This window comes from Chiloscyllium plagiosum, chromosome 28 (genome assembly GCF_004010195.1).
Source record: "Chiloscyllium plagiosum isolate BGI_BamShark_2017 chromosome 28, ASM401019v2, whole genome shotgun sequence".
NCBI classification, from domain to species: Eukaryota; Metazoa; Chordata; class Chondrichthyes; order Orectolobiformes; family Hemiscylliidae; genus Chiloscyllium; species Chiloscyllium plagiosum.
Window position 1 is genome coordinate 12914219 of NC_057737.1, and position 25430 is coordinate 12939648.

The following is a 25430-nucleotide window of genomic DNA, read 5'->3' on the forward strand; positions in this document are numbered from 1 at the left end:
TCTCCTCCCCCCCCCCCCTCATGGAAGGATCTATTGATGGGGACTATTGCATCATGGGGCAAAAACAAAATTTCATAAAACAATGTACAGCTGTCTACAACAACCTACCCTTTCCCCTTATTCAATTCTCCTGTACAGAATTTAAAAGGTTGCCTTAAGACAACTTGAGTGCTCTTCAGGCACATTCATGGGTCAGTTACATTAGTGACATGACTATCATTGGTTCTAATGTAGGAAACATGGCAGCTAGATTATGTGCAGCAAGCTCCCATTAACAAAACATTTAGAGCCTCAGCCTAAATTCTCCCTTTTGAAAGGTGACACTTCTGATAGTGCAGCACTAACTCAGCACTGTACAGGAATGAAACTGGAACCAAAATCAATGCAAGAGTCACTGACCCTCTCAACTGAGCCTTAGATTTCAGTGCCAGAACAAAATATTGTTATCCTGATCGGTACTTCATCTGGAAATTTTTTTTTGAAACTGGCTCAAGATAGTCATAGGGATGTACAGCACAGCAACAGACCCTTTGGTGGTTCTTGGCTGACCTGATATCCTAAACTAATCTAGCCCCATTTGCCAGCACTTGGCCCATATCCCTCTAAACCCTTCCTATTGATATACCCATCTAGATGCCTTTTAAATGCTGTAATTGTACTAACCACCACCTCTGGCAGCTCATTCCATACACGCACCACCTTCTGCATGGAAAAAGTTGCCCTTAGGTCCTTTTTACAGAGGAACATCTATTATTCAGCATTCAATTAACCAAATTTCAAATGATCCGATCAAGGTCCTGATGTGTGTGGTGACCTGTGGTGTCTGGCATCACTTAATTGAATTAAATATTCCCTGATGTTGTCCTTTGGTTAATCAAGGTTCCTCTGTATATCTTTCCCTCTCACCCTAAACCTATGCTCTCTAGTTATGGACTCCCCCAGGGAAAATACCTTGTCTGTTTATTCTATCCATACTCCTTGTGATTTTATAAACTCTAAGGTCACTGCTCAGTTGCTGATGCTCCAAGGAAAACAGTCCCAGCCTATTCAATCTCTCCCTATAGCTCAAATCTTCCAACCCTGGTAACATCCTTGTAAATCTTTTCTGAACCCTTTTCATATTTCACAACATCCTTCCAATAGGTAGGACACCAGAATGGCATGCAATATTCCAACAGTGGCCTAACCAATGTCCTGTATAACTGCTTAATGACCAGACTCCTATTCTCAATACTCTGACCAATAAAGGAAAACATACCAAACACCACCTTCACTATCTTATCTACCTGCGACTCTATTTTCAGGAACTATGAACCTGCACACCAAGAGGTCTCTTTGTTCAGCAACGCTCACTAGGACCTTGCCATTAAGTGTATAAGACCTGCTCTGATTTAACTTTCCAAAATGCAGCACCTTGCATTTATCTAAATTAAACTAAATCTGCCACTCCTCAGCCCATTGCCCCATCTGATCAAGATCTGGTCATGCTCGGAGGTAGCCTTCTTTGCTGTCCACTACACCTCCAATTTTGGTGTCCTGTGCAAACTTACTAACTATACCTCTTACATTCATATCCAAATTATTTATATAAATGATGAAAAGTAATGGATCCAGCACTGATCCTTGTGGCACTCCACTGGTCACAAGCCTCTAGTCTGAAAAGCAATCCTCCCCCACCATCTTGTGTCTACCTTTGAGCCAGTTCTGTATCCAAATGGCTAGTTCTCCCTGTAGTCCATGAGATCTAACCTTGCTAACCAGTCTCCCATGAGGAACCTTGTCGAACACCTTACTGAAGTCCATATAGATCACGTCCACCACTCTGCCTTCATCACACCTCTTTGTTATTTCTTCAAAAAAACTCAAGTTTATAAGACGTGATTTCCCACATACAAAATCATGCTGACTATCCTTAATCAGTCCTTACCTTTCCAAATATATGTACATCCTGTTCGTTAGGATTCCCTCCAACAACTTGCCCACCATTAATGTCAGACCCACTGTTCTATAGTTCCTGGCTTGTCCTTAGCACCTTTCTTAAATAGTGGCACCACATTAGCCAACCTCCAATCTTCCAGCACCTCACCTGTGACTATCAATGATACAACTATGTCAGTTTGGGGCCCAACAATTACTTTCCTAGCTTCCTACAGAGTTCTGGGGTAAACTGGATCAGGCCCTGGGGTTTTGTCCACATTTATGTGTGTTTCAAGACATCCAGCACCATCACCTCGGTAATGTGGACATTTTTCAAGATGCCACCATCTATTTCCCTACATTCTATATCTTCCGTGTCCTTCTCCACAGTAAACAATGATGAAATATACTCGTTTAGTATCTCCCACATCTCCTGTGGCTCCATACAAAGGCCACCTTGCTGATCTTTCAGGGCCTTCCTAACCTGCAATCTTCTTCCTGACCTCTCCGCCCCCACCCCACTCCGGCCTATCACCCTTACCTTGACCTCCCTCCACCTATCGCAATTCCAACGCCCCTCCCCCAAGTCCCTCCTCCCTATCTTTTATCTTAGCCTGCTGGACACACTTTCCTCATTCCTGAAGAAGGGCTTATGCCTGAAACGTCGATTCTCCTGTTTCCTGGATGCTGCCTGACCTGCTGCGCTTTTCCAGCAACACATTTTCAGCTCTGATCTTTCAGGGGCCCTACTCTCTCCTTAGTTACCCTTTTTATAAAAACCCTTTGGATTCTCCTTAAACCTATTTGCCAAAGCTATTTCATGTCCCCTTTTTGCGCTCCTAATTTCTCTCAAGTATACTTCTACTGCCTTTATACCTTTTTCAGGATTTACTCTATCTCTCCTGTCTGTACCTGACATGCTTCCTTTTTCTAAACCAAAACCTCAATTTTTCTAGTTATCCAGCATCCCCTACACCTACCAGCCTTTCCTTTCACCCTATACTGTCTCTGGAATCTCATTGTCTCAGTTCTAAAGGCTTCCCATTTTCCTGTCGTCCCTTTACTTGTGAACATCTGCACCCAATCAGCTTTTGAAAGTTCTTGCCTAATACTGTCAAAATCAACCTTCCTTCAATTTAGAACTTCAACTTTTAGAACCGGTCTATCCTTTTCCATCACTATTTTAAAGCTGTTAGAATTATGGTTGCTAGCCCCAAAGTGCTCCCTGACTGACATCTCAGTCACCTGCCCTGCCTTATTTCCCAAGAGTAGGCCAAGTTTTGCACCTTCTCTAGTAGGTACATCCACGTGGTCTGGACACTGTTTGTTATTTGCTCGATCTCACATCAGGAAGCTCTTCATCCACTAGAGATTTCTTAAAGTTAGAAGAATGTTCCTTTTTTTCCCCCAATTTTCTTTACCTCCAGAACGTTGTAAATAGTGAGCATTAGTGATCCAAGTCATTAAATCAAGATGATCACAGCTCAGGAACCTGCCTTGTTTAACTAAATCAAAGTTCAGTAGTGCTTTAAGACAAAAAGCTTGAACTCTTTTGACTCTCAACTGAAAGCCAATTTTGGAAAGCAATAACAATTTGTAATGACAAGAGGATGCTGACTGGTGGATGACAGTAAATACAATGGCAGGTGTTGTTAATCCTAAATTATCAAATCCAATCCAGGGCCCTAGCTTCTCTCTATCTCTCTCTTACCTTTGGTCTGCATAGCCTTTTAATAAACTTTTTATGTAAATTAGTCAATTGGAAAAAAAGCCAGCTATTTACTGGTGCTGTTTGATAGATGAAAAATACAATGGGTGATTTGGTGATGGTAAAATGTTCAGTTGTACACAAGAACTGGATTTAAAAAGAAACACATTCATTTCAGGTAGTTGCCTTATCAGTGCATTTTACTGAGGAATACAGAACGGCTTGCCTTTCTCCATTGCACCTTTTCCAATGAGGAGAGGGTTGTGTCAGCATATCCTATTTTGCCTCCAAAGAGCAAGATCCACAATGAGAGTGCTTCTCACCCACACACATAAATCTGAGCCCAACTCATCTAAAACTCAGCAAGAAACTGGTGGTCTCATGCTGTTACTTTGCAGCAAATGCTCAAATGGTATTCGGCACCCAACGGGGTGTTGCTATCAAAACAAGAGAATGTTCTACCGATTAAGTCACATATTTTGCCTGTCTAGGCACATGGGATCCACAGTAAGGTGGTTACAAAATTGGCTTGGTCAAAGAAGGCAGAGGGTTGTTGTGAAGGGGTGTTTTCTGACTGGAGGTCTGTGACCAGTGGTTTTCCAACAGGATCAGTGTTGTAATATATATAAATGATTTGGATGCAAATATAGGTGGTCTGATTAGTAAATTTGCAGACGACACACAAATCAGAGTTGTGGAGAGTGAGAAAAGTTGTATAAGTATGCAGCAGGATACAGACCATTTGAAAAGTTAGGCAGAGAAATGGCAGATTGCGTTTAATCTTGACAAGTGTAAGCTGATGCATTTTAGAAGGTCAGATCAAGAGGAAGGTACACAGGAAATGGAAAAAATCTGAGGAGCACTGATGAGGTGCAAGATCATAGCTCCCAGAAATTGACAACACACATGGATAAGGTGGTGAAGAAGGCAATGTGCAAGGCATGTCCTTACACAGAGGGTAGTTGCGTGCCTGGAATGTGCTACCAGGGGAAGTGATAGATGCAAATATGATAGCAACATTTAAGATGCATTTAGACAAATAAGCAGGGAATAGAGGTACACCAATCCTGTGGAGATAGCTGGGATTAGTTTGGAATGACATCATGGTTGGTGTAGACATGGTGGGCCAAAGGGCCTGTTGCTGTGCTGTACTGTTCTACGTTCACATAAGAATAATGTGGATTTAGTTTCTGTGCTTGGATAATGCCAGATCCATAGACCATATGTCCCAGTGGCTAGCATATAGTATCGTGCGACATGCCAATTTGAATAGGTGAAAGTGAGTACTGCAGATGTTGGAGATTAGAGTCAAGAGTGTGGTGCTGGAAAAGCACAGTAGGTCAGGCAGCATCTGAGGAGAAGGAAAATCGATGTTTCAGGCAAAAACCCTTCATCAGGAATGAGGCTGGGTGTCTCAGGGGTGAAGAGATAAATGGGAGAGAGTTGGGGCTGGGGGAGTTCAATAGGTCGATGGAGGTGGCGGTAAAGGTGATAGATCGGAGGGGAGGGTGGTGCAGATAGGTGGGAAGGCAGATTGACAGATGGGACAGGTCATGAGGACGGTGCTGAGCTGGAAGGTTGGAACTGGGGTAAGGTGGTGGAAGGGGAAATGAGGAAACTGGTGAAATCCACCGATGCCATGGGGTTGGAGGATACCGAGGAGGAAGATGAGGCTTTCTTCCTCCAGGTGTCCAGATCCCTTTGACTGTCTGTAATGAGCAGTGCACCAATTATGCTCAACCAGGCTGTATTTGCAAAGCTCTGACCATAATGTCCACCATTAAACATGATTCTACCATTGGACAACATTAACTAAATAATCCTGACCATGCTAGGAATTGCACTGGAAATCAGTTTATATGTTTGAGCTATCATCTATAAAAAGTGATCAAACTTATTCAAAGATTTGTTTTTGGGGCCGTACATCAGAAAATCAAGTAACTCCTAGTCCAACACTGGCATCAAGTTTCAATGTTTAAATGCAATTTTTTATTTTAATGGCTTCTAGCAATATTTTTCCATTAAAGGTGCTATATAAAGCCAAGCATTTTTTTTGTGTGTTGCTATGAACCAGAAGATCATTAACTTACGGCCCTTCCAGTCTTTCAGCACATAATATCGGCCAATGCAATACTGGGGGGATGCTGCAGTGTCAGGGGTGCTGCTGTTTTGAATGAGGTGTTATACACCGATGGCTCTTAATCTTTGAGGGAATGTAAAAGATTTCACATCATGGTTCAAAACAGATGTTTATCACTCACAACTGTATTTCAACACATTAGCTCATCATTTATTCCTTGGAAGATCCCATGTTAGTATTTGCTCACTTTAGAGAAACTAACTTCTCTTTTCCTTAGCTTCCATCCTTCTAGCTTTGCTCCCGCAGATGAGTTACTCGTATGGAAACTCACGCCCTAGCGTATTCTTCTTTCCCAGGCACTATACTCAATTCATACATAAGACATCCTTTGAATTGCTCTAGCTGCCCTTTAGGGATGATCATCCATGAACCAAAACGGGGTAGCTGACAATCTAAAGCAACGTCTCTTTGACTTTTCCCACTGTGACCCCCCATTTTGAGACTTGGAAATTGTCGCATCCCCCTCACTGAGTACTGTGTGAGAGTAAGGGCTATGTTAGACTGGGAGCATGGTGGTTGTAACTTGGTTTGAGCACCGTGGGACACTCATGGTTTAAATTTTTGGCTCCTGATCGCCACTTTGGGAAGTGCTGACCTAAAGCAAGTAGTGGTAGGCAGTACAGAAAACAAAACACTGAAACGGTTTCTTCTTGACATCACTTTATTTAAAGATTTGAGTGTTGTATCTTTTTCAAGGTACTTTGATAGAATTGCCATTCCGGAGAAGCAGGATTGTTAGCTACAGTCCATAATATAAAAGGCAATAGTGGTGTGTGGAAACCACCACACTGACCACCAAAGGGAGTGCGTGCAGTTAGCAATGGAAGTACCCATCAGGATTGTTACAGACACAAAATACTGAAGAGTCCAACTTGGAACGGAAACATTAAACACTCGAAACGCACACTGCACCTAAAAGCTAAAGGACCCAGCTGATGTTTCAACAGGGAACCCTCATCAGAACTGGCCAAGTAACAGAGTTATCTCTACAGACATGGAAGGAGGCCCTTTGGGTCACCATTTTGCTTTCAGAGCTTTGAAAGAGCTTTCCAAGAAATATCTTATTCCATTGCCCTCCCCTTTGTCTCTTCCTCCTCCTTTTCAAGCACTTTATCTATCTCCCTTTGGGGTTGAACGAAAGCAAAAGCCCAACATGATACAGGGTTCAGTTTTGACTTCACAACTGGAAGGTGTAATGAGATTTGAAAATCTGATTTAAGAGGTGGGTCATCTCAGTTAAGGAGAAAGCTTTAGCAAGAATTGGATTAGAATATGGCAGTGTACTGTTGATCACACTGTACTAGCTGGGTAAGAGTCAGGTGATCAAACCCTATCATGGAAAGTAAGGATTTGAATATAGTAAGCTGTGGTAAGTATTGGACTGCCGAAAACAGCTTGCATTGCTCATGGGTCTCAAATCCACTTGACCGTTAATTGAAAAGATAAATTCATTCTTTGGATATGGATGTTGAAGTGAGGCTGCTGTATGTTCCCAATCCTTAGCTGCCCTTGAGAAAGTGAATGGGCCATCCCCCTGAACTGTTGGGGAAGGTGTTCCCTCACAATGTTTAACTAGGAAAGAAGGGTCAACACAATCATTATCTCAAGATAACCACAACTGGGCAATAACTGGGTCTTGCCAAAAACGTCCAACCTTTGAGGAAACTGAAAGGGATGAGTCAGACACAGCTCCAAAATGGAAGGAAAGCTGCCAGTTCTCATGAAGGGTCTCCTGTGAAAGGCTCAGCTACTTTCTCTTCCATATTTCATACTTTGAAAGCTAACAATTTTGACATAAAATGACCTGTTCCTCTCACTTCTGCTGGGTACGCATTTCTGACACTCCTGATCCAGGACATAAGACACAAGCTGGCAGCTTAATAGTTGAACTAACCTTTCACCATTACCAGAATGGGAATGGTTATAAATATATTTTAACCAATCTGTTTGGACTCGTTACAACACTCCTCCAGGGTAGGTGAAACTTGAACCTGGACTTTCTGGCCCAGAGATAGAAATACTTTGACTACACCACAAGATCCTTGGAAATGGTTATGTCACGCAACCTGCTGCTCATTGGAGCAACTTATCTCTGTTAAAATGTGGTGCTACCATCATATGTTTGAGTAACCTGTTAGGGAAGACTGTTTTTGTGCTCCTAACTGCCTGTAGTCAAGAAACAGATTTCAAACCGAATTGTAAATGTCTGGAGATGTACAAATGATGAATAAAACTAACAATTTAAATGGAAACTAGGCAACAATTCTTATGCATGCCATTCCTCTCGATCTGACAGTACTGTGTTTGCCTGGTCTCAAATCTGATACAGCCATCTGATTTTTGTCTTCCTCCTCTAATTCTGGCCTCTTGTATACCCCATTGATTGCCATGGTTACAACTGCAAGGCTGTAAGATCTGGATTTCTCTCACAAAATCTCTCTCTCTCCTCCTTTGTGGCACTCCATAAACCCTACCTCTTCAATCAATCTTTTGGTCCTCTATGTTGATATGTATCAGTATTAAGTTTTGTTTCATACTGCTTTTTTGAAGAATCTTTAGATTGGTACCATGTGAGTTCAAGTTGTTGCTATTAACGCTTGTTGTACAGTTAGCACAGAGAGGAAGGAAAACAACAGAATAAGCCACAGGGCAATGATTGACCTTTCCCCTCAAATGAATGCACCATTGTATTCTATAAGTCTTTAACAGCCTTTTTACATATGAATCATAATAGTTTAGTACTTGAGACAATGAGGCAAGTATATGACAGGAATACAATGAGGAGAACAGGATGACAGAGAGAGTGGTGTGAAAGCTGCAGAATGGGATGGAACTTGAATCAGTTACAGAAAGAAAAATCGAACATTAGTTACAGTCACACCTTTTTTAAAGAAACGTTTGCCTTGGAACAATGCCACAAGACTTGAAAACATTTTTACCAACAGAACAAAAGCTTCCCAAGGGAAGAATTAAATAGTGTTTAAATAGTTAAGGTAAAGGTCTATCACTGTCACCATAGGCAGTGCCTTTAATAAATTGATGCCACACAAAATGATAGGGTGACACGGTGGCTCAGTGGTTAGCACTGTTGCCTCACAGCGCCAGGGACCTGGGTTTGATTCCTGTCCTTGACTGACTGTGTGGGATTTGTACATTCTTCCCCATGTCTGTGTGGGTTTCTTCCGGGTGCTCCAGTTTCCTCCCACAGTCCAAAGATCTGCAGGTTAGGTGGACTGGCCATGCTGAATAGCCCATAGTGTCCAGGGTTGTGCGGGCTAGTTAAATTAGCCATGGGAAATGCAGGGGTAAGGGGTTTGGGATGCTCTTCAGAGGGTCACTATTGGGTTTTGAATGGCCTGCTTCCACTGTATAAGGATTCTTTGAGATAGAATCTGAGATCTCATTCTTTCGCATCCCATTCAACTTGGCACCTTTAAGCAAAACCTTACAAGGTACTCGGAAAAACACAAAGCTCGTGAAGATTATCTATTGTTAATTAACACAAATTCAGTTGAAATGATCCCAACTGACTGCAAAAAGCAACTCTCCCCTTTAAATTCAGGACTGGGGATTTGCCACTCTAAAAGCAAGGTTCACTAACCCACTCGTCCCCTTTTCCCATTGTCACATATAATGTGTATTAATGAAGCCATGGAAGCACAGGAAAAAGTCAAATGAAACTGTGTTCTTGCAAAGCAGTGCGCAGAGAAATTTAAGAAACCGGGAATCAAGGGGAATTCAGAGGAATAACTCTGTCCCATGACTGGGGAACTCTGCTCTTGTGTTTTAACAGACAGGTCTAACCTTCAATAATATTTAGATGATTACAATCGCAGAAATCTCTCATTCACCATTTACTGTTGGGATTTTAAAAAGAACACTTTGGGAATTTAATTTAGGATCTATTTTTATGAATTGCATTTGCGTAGGGTCCAGGCTTCATTCTGTGAATCACGCTGTGATAAGTCATGACAGGAATATTCAGAGTCAGATTTGTTCTTAAATTACACATTTGAGATGTTCGGCGTATATTACCTGGAGTTTGGAATAGTGAGAGCTGATGAAGCTTTTAAAATTCTTGATGGAGTTTGTTTTCCTTGGCTGCCAAGCCTTGAGCTGGACATGGGGGCAAGTCAGAATCTCAAGACAACGGGTTGTCTATTTAGTGACTGAGATAAGAAAACATTTCTTCATTCAGTGTATTGTTGAAATTCTAAAAGGCTGCGAATGATCAGTCTTCGGTGAACTGAACACTGACATTGATGGGATTTTTGGACAACATCAAAGGATATAGGGAGCAGACATGAAAGTGGAGTTGAGGTAGAAAATCAGCCACAATCTTATTGAGTGGTGGAGCAAGATGTTTACACACACATATTAAATGCAAACACAACATGCCTGGAAATCTGAAATAAGTACAAAAAATGCTGGAGAAAGGCAGCAGGTCAGGCAGTATCTATGGAATGAAAGGGTTAATGTTGTGGGTTGATAGTTGCTCATCAAAACTAAAGAGACAAAGAAACCTGTGTCTTTGAGCCAGTGGGAGAGGCTGGGGCAGGATGTATAGAGGAAGAAAATCTACAATAGGGTGATACCCAGGGGTGAATTTTTTAAAATGCACAAAAGATTTAATGATAGAACAGCCAAGGAGAGTGACAATGGATAATTGAGAAGAGACAAAAGTTGTGTCAAAATGTGGGCATTAATGACAATCATAAAAAAAATCTGAATGGAACATAATTGGATGAAGATTGAAACAAATATCAACCCAGCAACAAAACTCAAAAGAAAGATAAAACACATGGATCAGGATGAAGGCAGAGGCTCATGTTGGTGAACTCAATATTGAGTTCAATGCTATAGAGTGTCATATTGAAAGATATGCTGCTGTTTCTCAAGCCTGTGTTGGAACTTCACTGGAGCAATGTAACAGGCCATCGACAGAAAGATCAGTGTGGGAGCAAAGTGACAAAGGTTTCCCTAATGTGGTTTTGGGAAGGAGGGCAAGGGACAAGAGCAGAGATCTGTGGAATGGATCTGACACATTAAAAGATTCTGTTGACCATGCTGAGTGGGAATCCTCAATTGAGGAACAAGGAAAAAATGTTGGAAGTGCTGGTTTGAAAGATGGGATCATTGGAACAGATGCATAGACATAGACAGAGAGACTGGGAAAATCGTGGAGACTGAGAAATGGGAAGAATGGTATCCCTGACAGCACCACTCTTAGGGAAGAATGTAGCATGGAAATAAATCAGTTAAAATTCAATGCTTTTACATACTGCCTTTGCCAAAATGATTGGTATTGTTAAAAAAAACTCTTTAGCTTGCTGTATTACTTTTAGACAAAGAAAGATAATTAACTCTAGCCCACAATGGATCATAAGCATTCAAGAGAATGACAAGTGATTATTTAGTTCAAGGGGGAAAGAGACATTTCATTAGGCAATAGATAAGGCAAGGGCAACTCTCCATGCACAAATATTTCTGACTTATTCCATTTCCCGTGTCTTACATAATGTTATGTCTCCATGGGCAAAATGTACTTATGCTTCAGAGCAAATCAATGACAAAAGGGGGATGTCAAAATGTGTTCCTGCTCAGCTTCGCTGGTGAGACAGAAGGCTTGTAATCTACTTGATTAAGAGTAGGGACTGCAAGTCTGAATGCTAGCTCAGGCGAACCCCTCTGTTGTACAGTGAAGCTGTTACAATGGGTGTCAACTGCTCTACCTAATCTGGTCTGAGCCAAGCAGAACAAGATGGCCTGAAGCCAATCTGTTGGATTCACCAGGCATCTATACATATAGTAATGAGAGTTTTCTAAGAATGGTCAGCAGTGAGCTTAAACACGATGCACCCCATAGCTAGTCAAAATTCACTGTAGGGCACATGCATCAAAAATATCTGCCTGGAGCAGGGATCAGATCTGGGCTCGTGCCCAGAGAACTGCATTGTCATGACAGTCAGCATTTTCTAGAGAGGAAGGGAAAAGAAACTAAGGGCAGCAGAGAAAATGGAAGCCCCCTGTGCAGAATTGACACAACCCTTCTCGCAACCCCAGGAGTCTCTTCATACTACTTGCTCTGCTGAGAATTTTGCTTCGCCAAACAAAAAAACATTTATGTTAAAGGTAACAGCAGTGTCCCTTTAACTTGGCTACAGAGAAATGAAGTCTTCAGCAAAGTCATTCAGGTTATTGTTTAGACATTAGTTTCAATTACAACTGCACGCACAATTCAAACATTACAATATTGCATTGATTTGTCCTTTTTAAACCTGCTGTAGAGATAAAATGATTAACTATTAATCCCAACAGATAAACATTCTCATTGAGAGACTATAGAAGTGCATGTGATTATTGCAGCATGAAAACCAGCTTTTACAAATAAGAGTTCTGGAACTAATGTTTATAGATATTTTGCTAATCATGGAAAAGAAAATAGCATTGGGCTGTTATTCATAACTGAAGTGGGGGCTTGAAAATTCTACAGAACAGTATTAGGCAGATGATTTATTAAATGTGATAACTCTTTGCTTTCATTCAGAGATTGCTCACCCTTTATCCTCCAACCACCATCTCCCCACAACCCCAGCCCCAACCTCCCCAAAAGTTATGGAGGTTTCTGATGAGGATAACATTTTAAAGTATTCTTATTTGTGGTAGAGTTTTCAAGGTTAGTGAAACAGGAATCAGAAAGTATTAACTGGAGCAACTATCCATGGCAGCACAGTGGTTAGTACTGCTGCCTCACAGTGCCATGGGTCCCAGGCTCATTTCCAGCCTCGGGCGACTGTCTGTGTGGAGTTTGCACATTCTCCTCATGTCTGCGTGGGTTTCCTCGGATGCTCTGGTTTCCTCCCACAGTCCAAAGATGTGCAGGTTAGGTGAATTGGCCATGCTAAATTGCCCATAGTGTTAGGTGCATTACTCAGAGGGAAATGGGTCTGGGTGGGTTACTCTGCAGAGGGTCAGTGTGGACTGGTTGGGCCAAAGGGCCTGTTTCCACACTGTAGGAAATCTAATCTAATCTGATTAAGCATAATTTAATACAGAGCTCAGCCAAGGTGTGCTTGTGGTTTAGTGGTAATGTCTCAATCTCTTATGAAGGAGGCCTGGGTTTAAGTATCATCTGTTTCAGAGGTGTTTGAGATAAAATCTCTGAACAGGTTAATTATAAAATATCTACACAGCTCAGTGCAGGATATATCTATGTTGCTCAATAGCAAATTTACATTAAAAACTGATGAATATCCCTTGATATTAGTTAGAACTGATTCAGTACATATTGAGGGATGCATTAATATTTGGGGCAGCTATAGGAAAGGCCACTGCTTAGACCTTTCAGCCATGGTATAGCAAGGGACTGGAAACTGTGATATCGCACAGACTATGTACCTCACAAAGAAAGTATGTTGTAAATTGTGAGCATTTAAAATGTACCTCAGTGAAATGTGTTGTATAGGGAACATATTTATTGCACTTTCTGTTCATTTCAACTTGAAATGTTTTGCCTGCAGGCTGTATACCTGACATAGCATGCATTTTGTCAATATTAAGACCATTACAGTCAAATTAAGCGGAACATGTTGCCTTGGGGTATGTTGAATTTTCTTGCAAATTATGTAATATTCCAGTTGAAGTGTTTTTGCAATGATTTTGCTTCATGACTTTTATGAATAATGTATATGTTTGAAAATAATACAGGATTAATGTGATAAATTTAGTGTTTTCTGACTTGTTTAGCTATTTCAATCACTTTAGCTCAGTGAACTGTGCTTTCACCCCTGATTCAGAAAGTTGAGAATTCAGGTCCCACCCCAGGAGTCTTAGCCAAAGAGCCTGATACTCCTTTATAGCACTGAAGACAGCTGACAAACCAAGATCCCATTTGCCCTTGGAGGTGAATAAAAAAGATCTGTAGTTTTGTTTTGAAGAGGAGTAGGGAAAGTATCTTTGATGCTCAGGCCAATATTTGTTCCGTACTCCACACTGCAAAAACAGACGATTTGATCATTGTCACTTTGCTGTGGAAGCGTGCAGTGCACAAAATAGCTGACACATTTCCGATATGACATTGGAGTTTCCTGGAGTTATGCAAATCTTTCTTGAAGTAAATGTGAAATAATATTTTGTCAGGTTATAAGAAAATGTGAATTTGTTTTATTATTTACAATCTTTTTGAGTCATTGATTCCAATGAGTTCGATTCATTCTAACAGCAAGGCTGTTTTCTCTGCTTCATTTTGCTACTAAGGGTCCTTTCAAGCTCATATCATCTAATCATTGGTCAGTAACTAGCACCAAATCGTTATTTGTGAAAGGTGAGAATTTTTTGTAAATCATGTTGTCCAAGCCAAAAGCAGTCAATGATTGCTAAACATTGTTTTGCATCTGAAATAATGTGAGGGCGTAACAAAGCACGTGCTGAATGCAAGTGCTTTATATCCAGAATTCTGAATCTCTCATGATTAATTAGAAGCTGCATAGCTTTGAAAGGATAGGATGTATTTTTTTTATTCCCGTATGCAAGCATTGCTGATTAGGCTAGCATTTATGACTTATTCTTAAGTGCCATTGAGAGAGTAATGGTGAGTTGCTGCAACACACGTATGTGATGCAGATATACTGGTAGTACTATTGGGAAGGGACTTCCAGGATTTTATCTCACTCAGTGTTGGGCTAGCAAAGTAATTCCAAGCCAACACGGAATGTGACATATTTTATACCTTCACAGGATGTACGCACAACTGGCTAAGCCAGCACTTAATGCCCAGAGGGCAGTTAAGAATCAAACACATAACACCCTGTAGTTGTTCAGGGAGAGGTGGGCACCGCAAGGAATGGAGTGCATTATTTCCCCCTCCAACTGTATTTGATTTAATCCTTGCCCTCCCCTTCACTGTTTGATCACACAGCATTGCCCTTTGATGTGAAGGGCACTGCTTGTCACTGGCCAGAGGACACAGCTTAAAAATACAGGGTAGACCATTTAGGACAGAAATGAGGAGAAACTTCTTCACCCAGAGAGTGGTGGCTGTGTGGAATGCTCTGCCCCAGAGGGCAGTGGAGGCCTAGTCTCTGGATTCATTTAAGAAAGAGTTGGATAGAGCTCTCAAGGATAGTGGAATCAAGGGTTACGGAGATAAGGCAGGAACAGGATACTGATTAAGGATGATCAGCCATGATCATAGTGAATGTGGTACAGGCTCGAAGGGCAGAATGGTCTACTCCTGCATGTATTGTCTATTGGCCACTCGGGTGTTTCCTTTCTTCCTGGTGGTGGAAATTTGAATAAAGATTCGTGCACCTTGTGTCTCTCACTGTGTCTCACACCTGCACACACACACCACGGGTGCTGGGGAAAAAAAAAATCAAACATGTTGCTGTGGGTTTGGAGTCCCATGTAGGCCAGACTCAGTAAAAGCAGCAGATTTCCTTCTCTTGCCAAATTAGTGAACCAGATAGGTTTTTACAACAATAGCTAATGGTTACAGCTGGCTATTCCAGACCTTTATTGAATTCAAATGCCACCATCAGCCATGGGATTTGAACCCATGCCCCTGGGTTCTGGATAGCAGGTCCAGTGATATTACTTTAATTCCCCTTTAGAGAGGAACTTGAAAGTGGTGGCGTTCTCATATGTTAGTTGCCCTTGAGATGGTAGAGGGCATTAGTTTGGATTATGCTGCAGTGCATATTGTAGATGGTATATACTGCTGCCATTGTAGTTCCATGGTAGAGGAAATGAATGGCCAAATGAATTAGCTTTTTGTCCTGGATAGTATTGATCCTTCTGAACATTAATGGAACTACATTCATTCAAGTAAGCCAAGAATGTTCCATTATACTCCTGACTTGTGCCTTGAAGATGGTGGAAAGTTTCTGGGAAGTCAGGAGATAGGTTGCTTGCTGAAGAATGTCCAGTTCCTTACATTCTCTTTACATGGCCAGCCGAGTTTCTGATCCAAGGTAGCCCTCAGGATAAATAACAGAAAAAGTGGAGAAACTCAGCAGGTCAAGCAGCATCTGTGGACAGAGAAGCAGGATTAATGTTATGGGTCTAATGTCACTTCTTCAGATTTGCATCTGCAGCATTTTGCTTTTATTTGAGTTTTTGGTTTCCAGGATGTTGTTCGTGATGGATTCAGCTGTGGTAATACTAAAGTATGTCAAGGGGAGATAGTTAGCACTCTCTGCTGGTAAAATGTAGGCCCCTTATCCCTCTTAAGACTTTATTGACAGTCAATCAACACTAGGTGATTCATATAGGAGTCAGGTAGGTCATGAAGATGTTGTGTGTGTGTGTGTGTGCTGTTTTCTGTAGCTGGAGATTGTCTCTAAGTTCCACATGATTACTTTATTGCCTTGTATTTATGTTTTAAAAAGTATGCCAATGTTTGGAATAGGGTTACCTGCAATGTGGTATACAGGGTCTGTGTCTCGAATTTTTGTACTGGGGAGATTGTTTGGATAAACACAACAGTTTCAAAAAACTATTAAGCAGCTGGATCACCCACTGATTTGTTTGAATAGAGGCTCAGGTTCCTGAGATTAATAAGAAAGCTCTGTATATTACTTGCCTATGCTCATCTTGCCTATTCTTCACCTTAAATAGTCTGTTTCTTCCAAAATGTTATTCGCGGGGGCTGAAGCTCGGCTTGGGGTGTTGTAGATGGGGCTGTAGCCTCAGTGAATGGCAGGAGAGAGGAGCGGCAGGTGATTGGTCACCCCGTTGCTATGTGCGGGGCCTCGCTCGGTGCAAGGCGGCTGCTGCATTTGCCTGCACGGTGACCAACATCGCATGCGAATGCGTTTCGGGGTGTGAAAAGACGCGAGTGATCAAAGCGAGTTCCTTCTAATCGTTAACCCCGTGACAAAGAGTTGCTCTACTTCCGAACGCTCTCCCGCGCCTTTTGCAGATCCTCGCCGGCGCTCTCCTCGTCCGTGAGGGGGATCTCTGTCTCGGCGGGAGGTCCCAGAAAGTTCGAGCACTTTGAGCTGCTCTCCGCCACAGTCCTGGGCACGAGTGACTGCGATTGCGCAGGCGCGAGGCCTCCGCTCTCCAGTCTGCACTCGTGAGTGACGGGTGCCAAGCCGCCTGCCTGGCTCTGCCGCCCGCCGTGATGCCACCTCGCCCGCAGGAAAAGCGCAGGGTCGGGCATGGGGTCTAGCTCGTCCAGTCCTGCCCGGCGCCTCTGCTGGCTCTCGGTGCAGATTCTATCGGTCACTTTCGAGTGGACTTTATGGTGCCTCCTCAGCGAGACTGAGGTGTACACCGGAGATGTCGGGATGGCTTTATCGGCGGGCTTGTCCGAAGGCCGACCGCCTTGCCTGGAGTTACTCAGCTTCTGTTTGACGCTGTGCAACTGGAATGCGAGCTGGGCCGCAGTCTCCGACTGCTTCTGCAGTTCACTGTTCAGGAGGGTCATCCTGTGACTCCGTCTCTTGAGCTCCTCGAGGAAGAGCCGCTCCCTCCGTCGCAGGCTGTCCTCCAGCGCCGCTATCAGGGCCTCCTTGTGGCGGAGTTCCTTCCTCAGCGCCACGTTCTGCAGCTCCTTCTGCCTGATCTCAGCCTCGAGGGGGGCACAGTCCTCCTGGTGTTCACAGTCCTCTGCAAAGGCAATGAGAAACACAGGTCACACCAATGGACTCGGGACAGGCTCCGTTCAGGTAAACGCATCTCTCTCTCTCTCCATTGCCTAATGGGAAAAGTTGTTCTGTTTGGAGCCTGACCCCCTCGACTACCACAAATGGTAGCACAGTAAACCAATAGAAGGACCAACACCTCATCCTTTGGCATCTTACAAAAGACTAAGCTCAACCTTGAACTTATGGGCGGCACAGTGGCTAGCACTGCTGCCTCAAAGTGCCAGGGACCCAGGTTTGATTCCAGCCTTGGATGGCTGTGTGAGTTTGCACATTCTCCCCGTGTCTGCGTGGGTTTCCTCCGGGTGCTCCGGTTTCCTCCCACAATCCAAAGATGTGCAGGTTAGGTGAATTGGCAATGCTAAAATTGTCCATAGAGTTAGGTGCATTAGTCAGGGGTAAATATGGGGAATGGGTCTGGGTGAGTTACTGTTCAGAGGGTCGGTATGGACTAGTTGGGCCAAAGGGCCTGTTTCCACACTGTAGGGAATCTAATCTAATCATAGAACATTACAGAGCAGTACAGGCTCTTTGGCCCTCGATGTTGCGCCAACTTGTGAACCATCTAACTTACACTATTCCATTATGATCCATGCATTTATCTATTACTATTTAAATGCCCTTAAAGTTGGTGAGTTCTACTGTTGCAGGCAGGGCATTCCATACCCTTACTACTCTAAGTAAAGAAATTACTTTGATATCTGTCCTCTATCTATCACCCTGCAATTTAAAGCTAGCCATCACACCTGATGAAAAAGGGTCTCACTGTTCACCCTATCTAATCCTCTGATCATCTTTATGTCTCTATTAAGTCACCTCTGAACTTTCTCTCTAATGAAACAACCTCAAGTCTCTCAGCCTTTCCTCATAAGACTTGCCCTCCATACCAGACAACATCCTGGTAAATCTCTGCATATCATTCCTATAATGCGGTGACCAGAACTGTAGGCAATACTCCAAGTGCGGCTGCACCAGAGTTTTGTACAACTGCAACATGACCTCATGGCTCCGAAACTCAATCCCTCACCAATAAAACCTAACACACCATACGTCTTCTTAACAACCCTATCAACCTGGGTGCCAACTTTCGGGGATCTATGCACATGGACACCTAGATCTTTGCTCATCCACACTACCAAGAGTCTTACTATTAGTCCAATATTCTGTATTCCTGTTATTCCTTCCAAGTGAATCACCTCGCACTTTTGTGCATTAAACTCCTTTTGCTACTGTTTAGCCAAGCTCTGCAGCTTATCAATGTCCCTCTGTCACCTGCAACATCCTTCAGCACTGTCCACAACCCCACCAGCCATTGTGTCATCAGTAAATTTACTAACTCATCCAGGTCGTTTATAAAAATGACAAATAGCTGTGGCTCCAAACCATCCTTGTGGTACACCACTTGTAGCTGGATTCCAGGATGAACATTTCCCATCAACACACACTCTGCCTTCTTTCACCTAGCCAATTTCTGATCCAAAACAGGAAAATCACCCTCAATCCCATGCCTCTATTTTCTGCAATAACCTACTGTGTGGAACCTTATCAAACACTTCATTGAAATCCATATGCACCACATCAACCGCTTTACCCTCATCCACCTGTTTGGTCACCTTCTCAAATAATGTGATAAAGTTTGTGAGGTACAACCTACCCCTCACAAAACCGTGTGACTATCCCTAATCAAATTATTCCTTTCTAGATGATAATAAATCCTATCATCTCTTATGATCCTTTCCAACACTTTATCCACAACTGAAGTAAGGCTCACTGGTCTATAATTACCAGGGTTGTCCCTATTCTTCTTTTTTAACAAGGGGACAACATTTGCTATCCTCCAGTCACTATTTATGTAGACAATGATGACATAAAGATCCAAGCTAAAGGTTCTGCAATCTCCTCCCTAGCTTCACAGAGAATCGTAGGATAAAGTCCATCTGCCCCAGGGACTTATCTATTTTCACACTTTCCAGAATTGCTAACATCTCCTCCTTATGAATCTCAATCCCACCTAGCCTAATAAATTGTATCTCAGTATTCTCAAAAATGTTGTCATTTTCCATTATGAATACTTATGAAAAATATTCATTTAGTGCTTCTATCTCCTCAGACTCCACTCACAGCATACCACTACTATCCTTGACTGATCCTAATCTTACTCTAATCATTCTTTTATTCCTGATGTACCTATAGAAAGCTTTAGGATTTTCCTTGATTCTACCTGACAAAGACTTTTCACGTCTCCTCCGGCTCTTCTTAGCTCTCTCTTTAGGTCTTTCCTGTCTAGCTTGTACCTCTCAAGCACCCTGAGCCTTCACGTTTCATCTTTACATAAGCCTTCTTCTTCCTCCTGACAAGAGATTTTACTTCTTTAGTAAACCACGGCTCCATTGCTTGACTACTTCCTCCCTGCCTGACAGGTACATACTCATCAAGGACACGCAGTAGCTGTTCTTTGAATGAGCACCACATTTCAATTGTTAGCCCAACCCCTGTAGTTGCCTTCCCCATCCTAAATCTTACTTAATCATATCATAATTGCCGTTCCCCCAGCTACAACTCTTGCTGTGCATATATACCTATCCCTTTCCATTGCTAAAGTAGATGTAACTGAATTGTGATCACTATCACCAAAGTGCTCATCCACCTCCAAATCTAACACTGGACCTGGTTCATTACCTAGTACCAAATCCAATGTTGCCTCTACTCTTGTTGGTCTATCTGCATACTGTGTGAGGAAATCCTCCTGCACACACCTGACAAAAACTGACCCATCTGAAGTACTCAATTGAGTTCAACAATTTTAAAATGCGAGCAAAGTTACAGTGTAAGTTTTTTTGTTACTTTAGTTTCTTTTCTCTCTTTCTCTTATTGTTTGGTTTCAAGCAATTACTGTTCGTGATTCTGCCATTCACTGCTCCTCTGGACACATCTGTTTTTTCTTTTTAGTCCTGAGTAAGAGTCGCAAGCGACTCAAAACGGTAACTCTCACGCAACAGATCTGCTGAGTTTCTCCAGAACTTTGTTTATCTTACTTCAAGTCGCCAGCATGCAGCATTTTGCTTTTAGCTTTTTTTTTAACTATACAGTTTAAAACTAAAAATTCTCCCCTTTAAGACAGAGATGAGGTAATTGTTTTTTGCCTCAGTGGGTTGAGTATCTTTCGAACTCATTTCCCCAGAAAGTGGTGGAAGGCAGTTCATTGGAGAATATATGAGGTGGCGGTAGGTACACTCTCGAACACCAAGAGAGTCAATGTTATTGGCAGCAGGCAGAAAGTGGAGTTAAGGCCACAGTCAGATCAGCCATGTTCTTATTTAATAATAGCACAGGCTGAAAGGACCACATGGCCTACTCCTATACCTAATTTGTACGTTTGAACATATGTTTACTGCAGGCTTTAGCCCCACACTTCGGATTCTTATTGCCATTTCATCTCTCCCACTTTCTACTCCATCACAGACCTTCCAATTTGTGGGGAGCTTGTGGAATTCTCTGTCACAGGATGTGGTTGAGACCAAAACATTGACTCTTTTCAAGAAGGAGTTAGATGTCGTTCTTAGGGCTAAAGAGATCAAAGGGAACAGGGAGAAAGTGAGAACAGGGTACTGAGTTGGGTGATCATAATGAATGGCAGAGCAGGCTCAAAGAGCTGAATGGCCTCCACCTGCTATTTTCTCTGGTTTTGTGTTATTTTTCTCACTCCACCCATTTTAAAAAAATTCACAGCATGTGAAAATGGAGGTTTTTTTTGGAGTTTGATGTATAGACCAAATGGTTTACTTTGTTATTTAATTTTTGCTCTGCTGAAGTTATTATATCATTAACAAATTGCTAAATCTTCTGTTTAAGATACAAAAGAGCGTTGAGAATTGATCATTTGCAAAGTCTGAGTTTGGTTATTTAAAAGTCTGGTTCCAGTGGTTTCTAATAAATGTTGAGGACCTTTGGGGGTTTTAATCTTACTGGAATTGCTGGAAAAGCTCAGTTCTGTGGAAGGGTCACCGGGCCTGAGACATTTACTCTGATTTCTCTTCACAGATGCGACCAGACCTGCTCAGACCTTTCAGCAATTTTTGTTTTTGTTTCTGAATTACAGCATCTGCAGTTCTTTTGGATGTTATTTAATTTTAACGTGTTGTGAATACAGAGCTAGAGAGACTGGTTTGGTTCAGCTGTCTGTCTCCATGTCATAACAATGTCTTTGAACCGCAAATAAACAAGTCATCCAATTCATTCCATCAATATATTCCTTTGAAAACATTTTCTCTGCTAGTTCTCCTATATAAAGTGATACTGTCAAACTTTGGGCACTTTGGGCTGGGAACTGGATTGAGGTTGTTCAAACGTGTTGTCGGCTGTGGCAAAGTATTGGTGACTTCAAACACCATTGGCATTACATGTTAGACGGCACTATCATTGACACTCTCTTTGCCTGTCACTCTGGGCTACATTTAGAGTCAGAGACTCTTAGAATTTTTATAGCATGGAAAGAGACTCTTTGGCCCATCATGTTCATGTCAGCCATCAAGCATCTATACATTTTAATCCCATTTTCCAGCACTTGTCTTTTGCTTTGAATGCTACGGTGTTTCAAGTGTTCATTGTAAATCTTCTTTGATGTCTTAAAGGTTCCCACCTCTACCATCCTTTCAGGCAGTGTGTTCCAGATACCCACAGCCCTCTGGTTAAAAAAAGTCACCAAGATAATCAGAGGGTTAGATAGGGTGAACAGGGAGAGCCTTTTTCCAAGTAGGGGATGGCAAACACAAGGGGACACAACTTTAAAGTGAGGGGAAATAGGTATAAGACAGATGTCAGAGGTAGTTTCTTTACACAGAGTGTAGTAAGGGTATGGAATGCTTTGCCTGCAACAGTAGTAGATTCGCCAAGTTTAAGTGCATTTAAGTCGTCATTGGACAGGCATATGGACATACATGGAATAGTGTAGGTGGGATGGGCTTCAGATTAGTATGACAGGGCGGTGCAACATTGAGGGCCGAAGGGCCTGTACTGTGCTGTAATGTTCTATGTTCTATCTGTTCCGCTTTCTCCTTTCCTTTTTGTTTTACAGTAATATACCCATCACTTTTTCAGTTCCAAGGAAGCATCATATTGGACTCAAAACATTAACTCTTTCTCTCTCTACAGTGTGGCAATACAATGGCTTTAAGAGATTATGATGTCCTGTTTTTTTTTAAAAGAGAGGTTTTAAGGCAGAGCTGCTGACCCATCTACCAGAGCCACGAATTAAACAGCTGGTGAAGCCTGGGATTTTCTTTTCAAGTTGGAACAATAGAAGTAGCCTGAATGGGTGTGGTCAAGCACCAACAGAACTAGGATTTTTAGTCTTAGCTTTCAGTAATTGTTGTTGGGGGTCTCAGTGGGTTTGGAAGCTGCTACACTCTTTCAGAATTTTCTCGATTTCTTTTTTGACCTGGACTACTGAGGTTGCATGTGAGACAATCTATTTTCTGAATTTGCCTTTTGCAAGGGCGTGTTTATGTGATGTTGCTATATAGGAACAGTTAATTAGTAACAGTTAGTGTCTCTATTATTCTGTTACATTTTTCAGTAGAGTTAAGCGATTACCATTCCTCTTTCTTGTGTTGTATTTTAACTATAGATGATAAATAAAGTGTGTTTTGCTTTAAATCTGGTTGTTTGACCAATTGAATAGCAGCTGAAATGCAACATCTTTCAAATGGGACTAGATTAATTTAGGATATCTGGTCGGCAAAGATGAGTTGGACGGAAGGGTTTGTTTCCGTGCAGTATATCGCTATGACTCTATTTACCTTTGGTCAGAGAAATTAGCCCAATAAAGTAGAGACCATACAAATCAGATCGGGTGAAATTGACAAACTGTTTATTACAAGCCATATCGCTGTAAGGGAAATTGACTAGGCTGACACAGAACTAGGTAAAAACAAGGACTGCAGATGCTGGAAACCAGAGTCTAGATTAGAGTGGTGCTGGAAAAGCACAGCAAGTCAGGCAGCATCCGAGCAGGAAAATCAACGTTTCGGGCAAAAGCCCTTCATCAGGAATAGAGGTCGTGTGCCTGCAGAGTGGAGAGATAAATGGGAGGGGGTGGGGGTGGGGGTGGGGAGAAAGTAGCATAGAGTACAATAGGTGAATGGGGGTGGGGATGGAGGTGATAGGTCAGAGAGGAGGGTGGAGTGGATAGGTGGAAAGGAAGATAGGTAGAACTGTACAGGTAGATCAAGGGTTTTCTTCCTCAAACTAAGGATGAAGTCAGGTTTTATAGGAATCTTGTACAATAAGGTTAATTAAAATGGGGAAAGATACAATGTACTTGGAAATTGAATAATCCAATTACAACGCTGATAATTGAAAAACAGTTATCAAAAGAATGTCCTGATTGTCAATACATTGCAACATCCTGACAGTATCAATAGGATCAGGAGATTCCAGCTCTTTGCAGGTAGGTGAGAATGTCTCTTTTTAAACAGTAAGGTGCTTCCACTGTTCCTGTCCTGGGAGCAAGGTCCTTGGTAGTGCCTCTCCATCTGACCTGTTCTTTGTGTGGCTTTGGTATTGCTGTGTTATGAGACAGCCCTTAAGACTTTGGGACAGCTGTGTTGACCGGGTATAGTTAGTGTGTTTTGGGAAGTGTATTCCCTTGTCTGCGAGTGCTGTCAAGTTTCACTTGTCAGCCTGTTTGCTCAATGCTGAGGCATTACTGGCGTTTCTGGTATAGTTTGGCCAAGTTTGCTTTCCGACGTTCTGTGTGGGCCTACTATGGGTAGGGCAGGGTGGCAGATCTTTTCCCACACCATTAAAATAAGAAAAAGTTAGGGTCTAGACTATTCTCTGAATATTTTGAGGGGGTTTGGTCTAATCCGTAACAACAGACGCTACCAGGCCTGCTGAGTTTCTCCAGCACTTCCTGTTATCACTTCAGATCTTCAGCATTTGCAGTATTGTGCTTTTATTCTCATCTGCATTTTGTTTACTGTTAGATTATTTTAGGATTTGTGGGATTTGAAAACGTTTTTGTTAATGTGGCAAATGATATGAGGCAGAAACTGAAAATCTAATGCACTGCTCAAAAATGGCTGGCCAAAGGCAAGACTGGAAATGGTCACATAATAGCTGAGGGTTTCTGGGTAGGGATAGGTAAAGGCTGAGGTAGGGGCAGGGACCATCATCACGGAACTGAGTGTTGCTTTTGGCCCAGACTCCCAGCTCTGAGTAGCGTGGCCCCAATATTAGCGTCCTGGTTATACAGTTGCTAGAACCCCTGTCCTGAGACATGGGTTCTGGGCTGAGATATTGACTAGTGTGGGACAAAAACTATTCCAGTAAATAGTAACATTAATAATGTTTCTAATTTGCATTCTGAACAAGTACATGAGCGATTGCTTCATGGTCTTTCGATCGGATTAACACAAACTTCCTAACACTTGACAGGACGATACAGAAAAGATGGTTCCCCTGCCTGTAGAACCTAGAACATGGGCTCACAGTCTCAACAGAATGGACTGAGGTGAGAAAAAATATTTTTACTAAAAGATTGTGAATCTTTTGACTTTTTCACCCCCAAGAGCTGCCAAATGTACTCAGTAACTATGACATCAAGACACAGTTCAATAGCATTTCAGGAACTACAAGATTTGGGGGAAGTGCAAGGAGGTACAATTGAGGGAGAAAGTAATGTTGAACAGATTTAAAAAGTTCAAATGGTCTATTCCATCTCTTCTTTAACATATTATGATGTTCTTGTATATTAAGCATAAAACAAGGATTCTATGTCATTATCTGGAAACACGTTCTAAATTAGCAAAATTGTAAGATAAAGAAGCAGAAGTAGACTATTTGGCTCTTCGACTGAACTCTTCTGTTGATCCTCATTTACTGTTGTTTCCCCTATAACCCAGGATTCGCTTAATAATTAAAAATCTGTCTACCTCAGCCTTGAGTATACTTAACGATCCAGCCCTTGCAGTTCTTTACGGTAATAAATTCCATGGATTCACTCCCCTTTAAGAGA

General features: G+C 42.1%; 2 protein-coding genes across 5 annotated transcripts in view; one reads left to right on the top strand and one right to left on the bottom strand.

The window, feature by feature from the left end:
• Positions 1–16221: 16221 nt before the first annotated feature.
• ccdc92ba (coiled-coil domain containing 92Ba) overlaps positions 16222–25430 on the bottom strand; it is an 81977-nt gene continuing 72768 nt past the window's right edge. For all 4 annotated transcript variants that reach the window (XM_043718330.1, XM_043718333.1, XM_043718331.1 and 1 more), the window contains exon 4: positions 16222–17378. In XM_043718330.1, coding sequence (XP_043574265.1) covers positions 16654–17378 — 725 coding nt within the window. In that variant the 3' untranslated portion in view covers positions 16222–16653. The remainder of the gene's footprint in view (positions 17379–25430) is intronic.
• rap1gap2a (RAP1 GTPase activating protein 2a) overlaps positions 24880–25430 on the top strand; it is a 516227-nt gene continuing 515676 nt past the window's right edge. Inside the window, exon 1 of the mRNA XM_043718315.1 lies at positions 24880–24926. Within this exon, the coding sequence (XP_043574250.1) occupies positions 24895–24926 (32 nt within the window). The 5' untranslated portion in view covers positions 24880–24894. The remainder of the gene's footprint in view (positions 24927–25430) is intronic.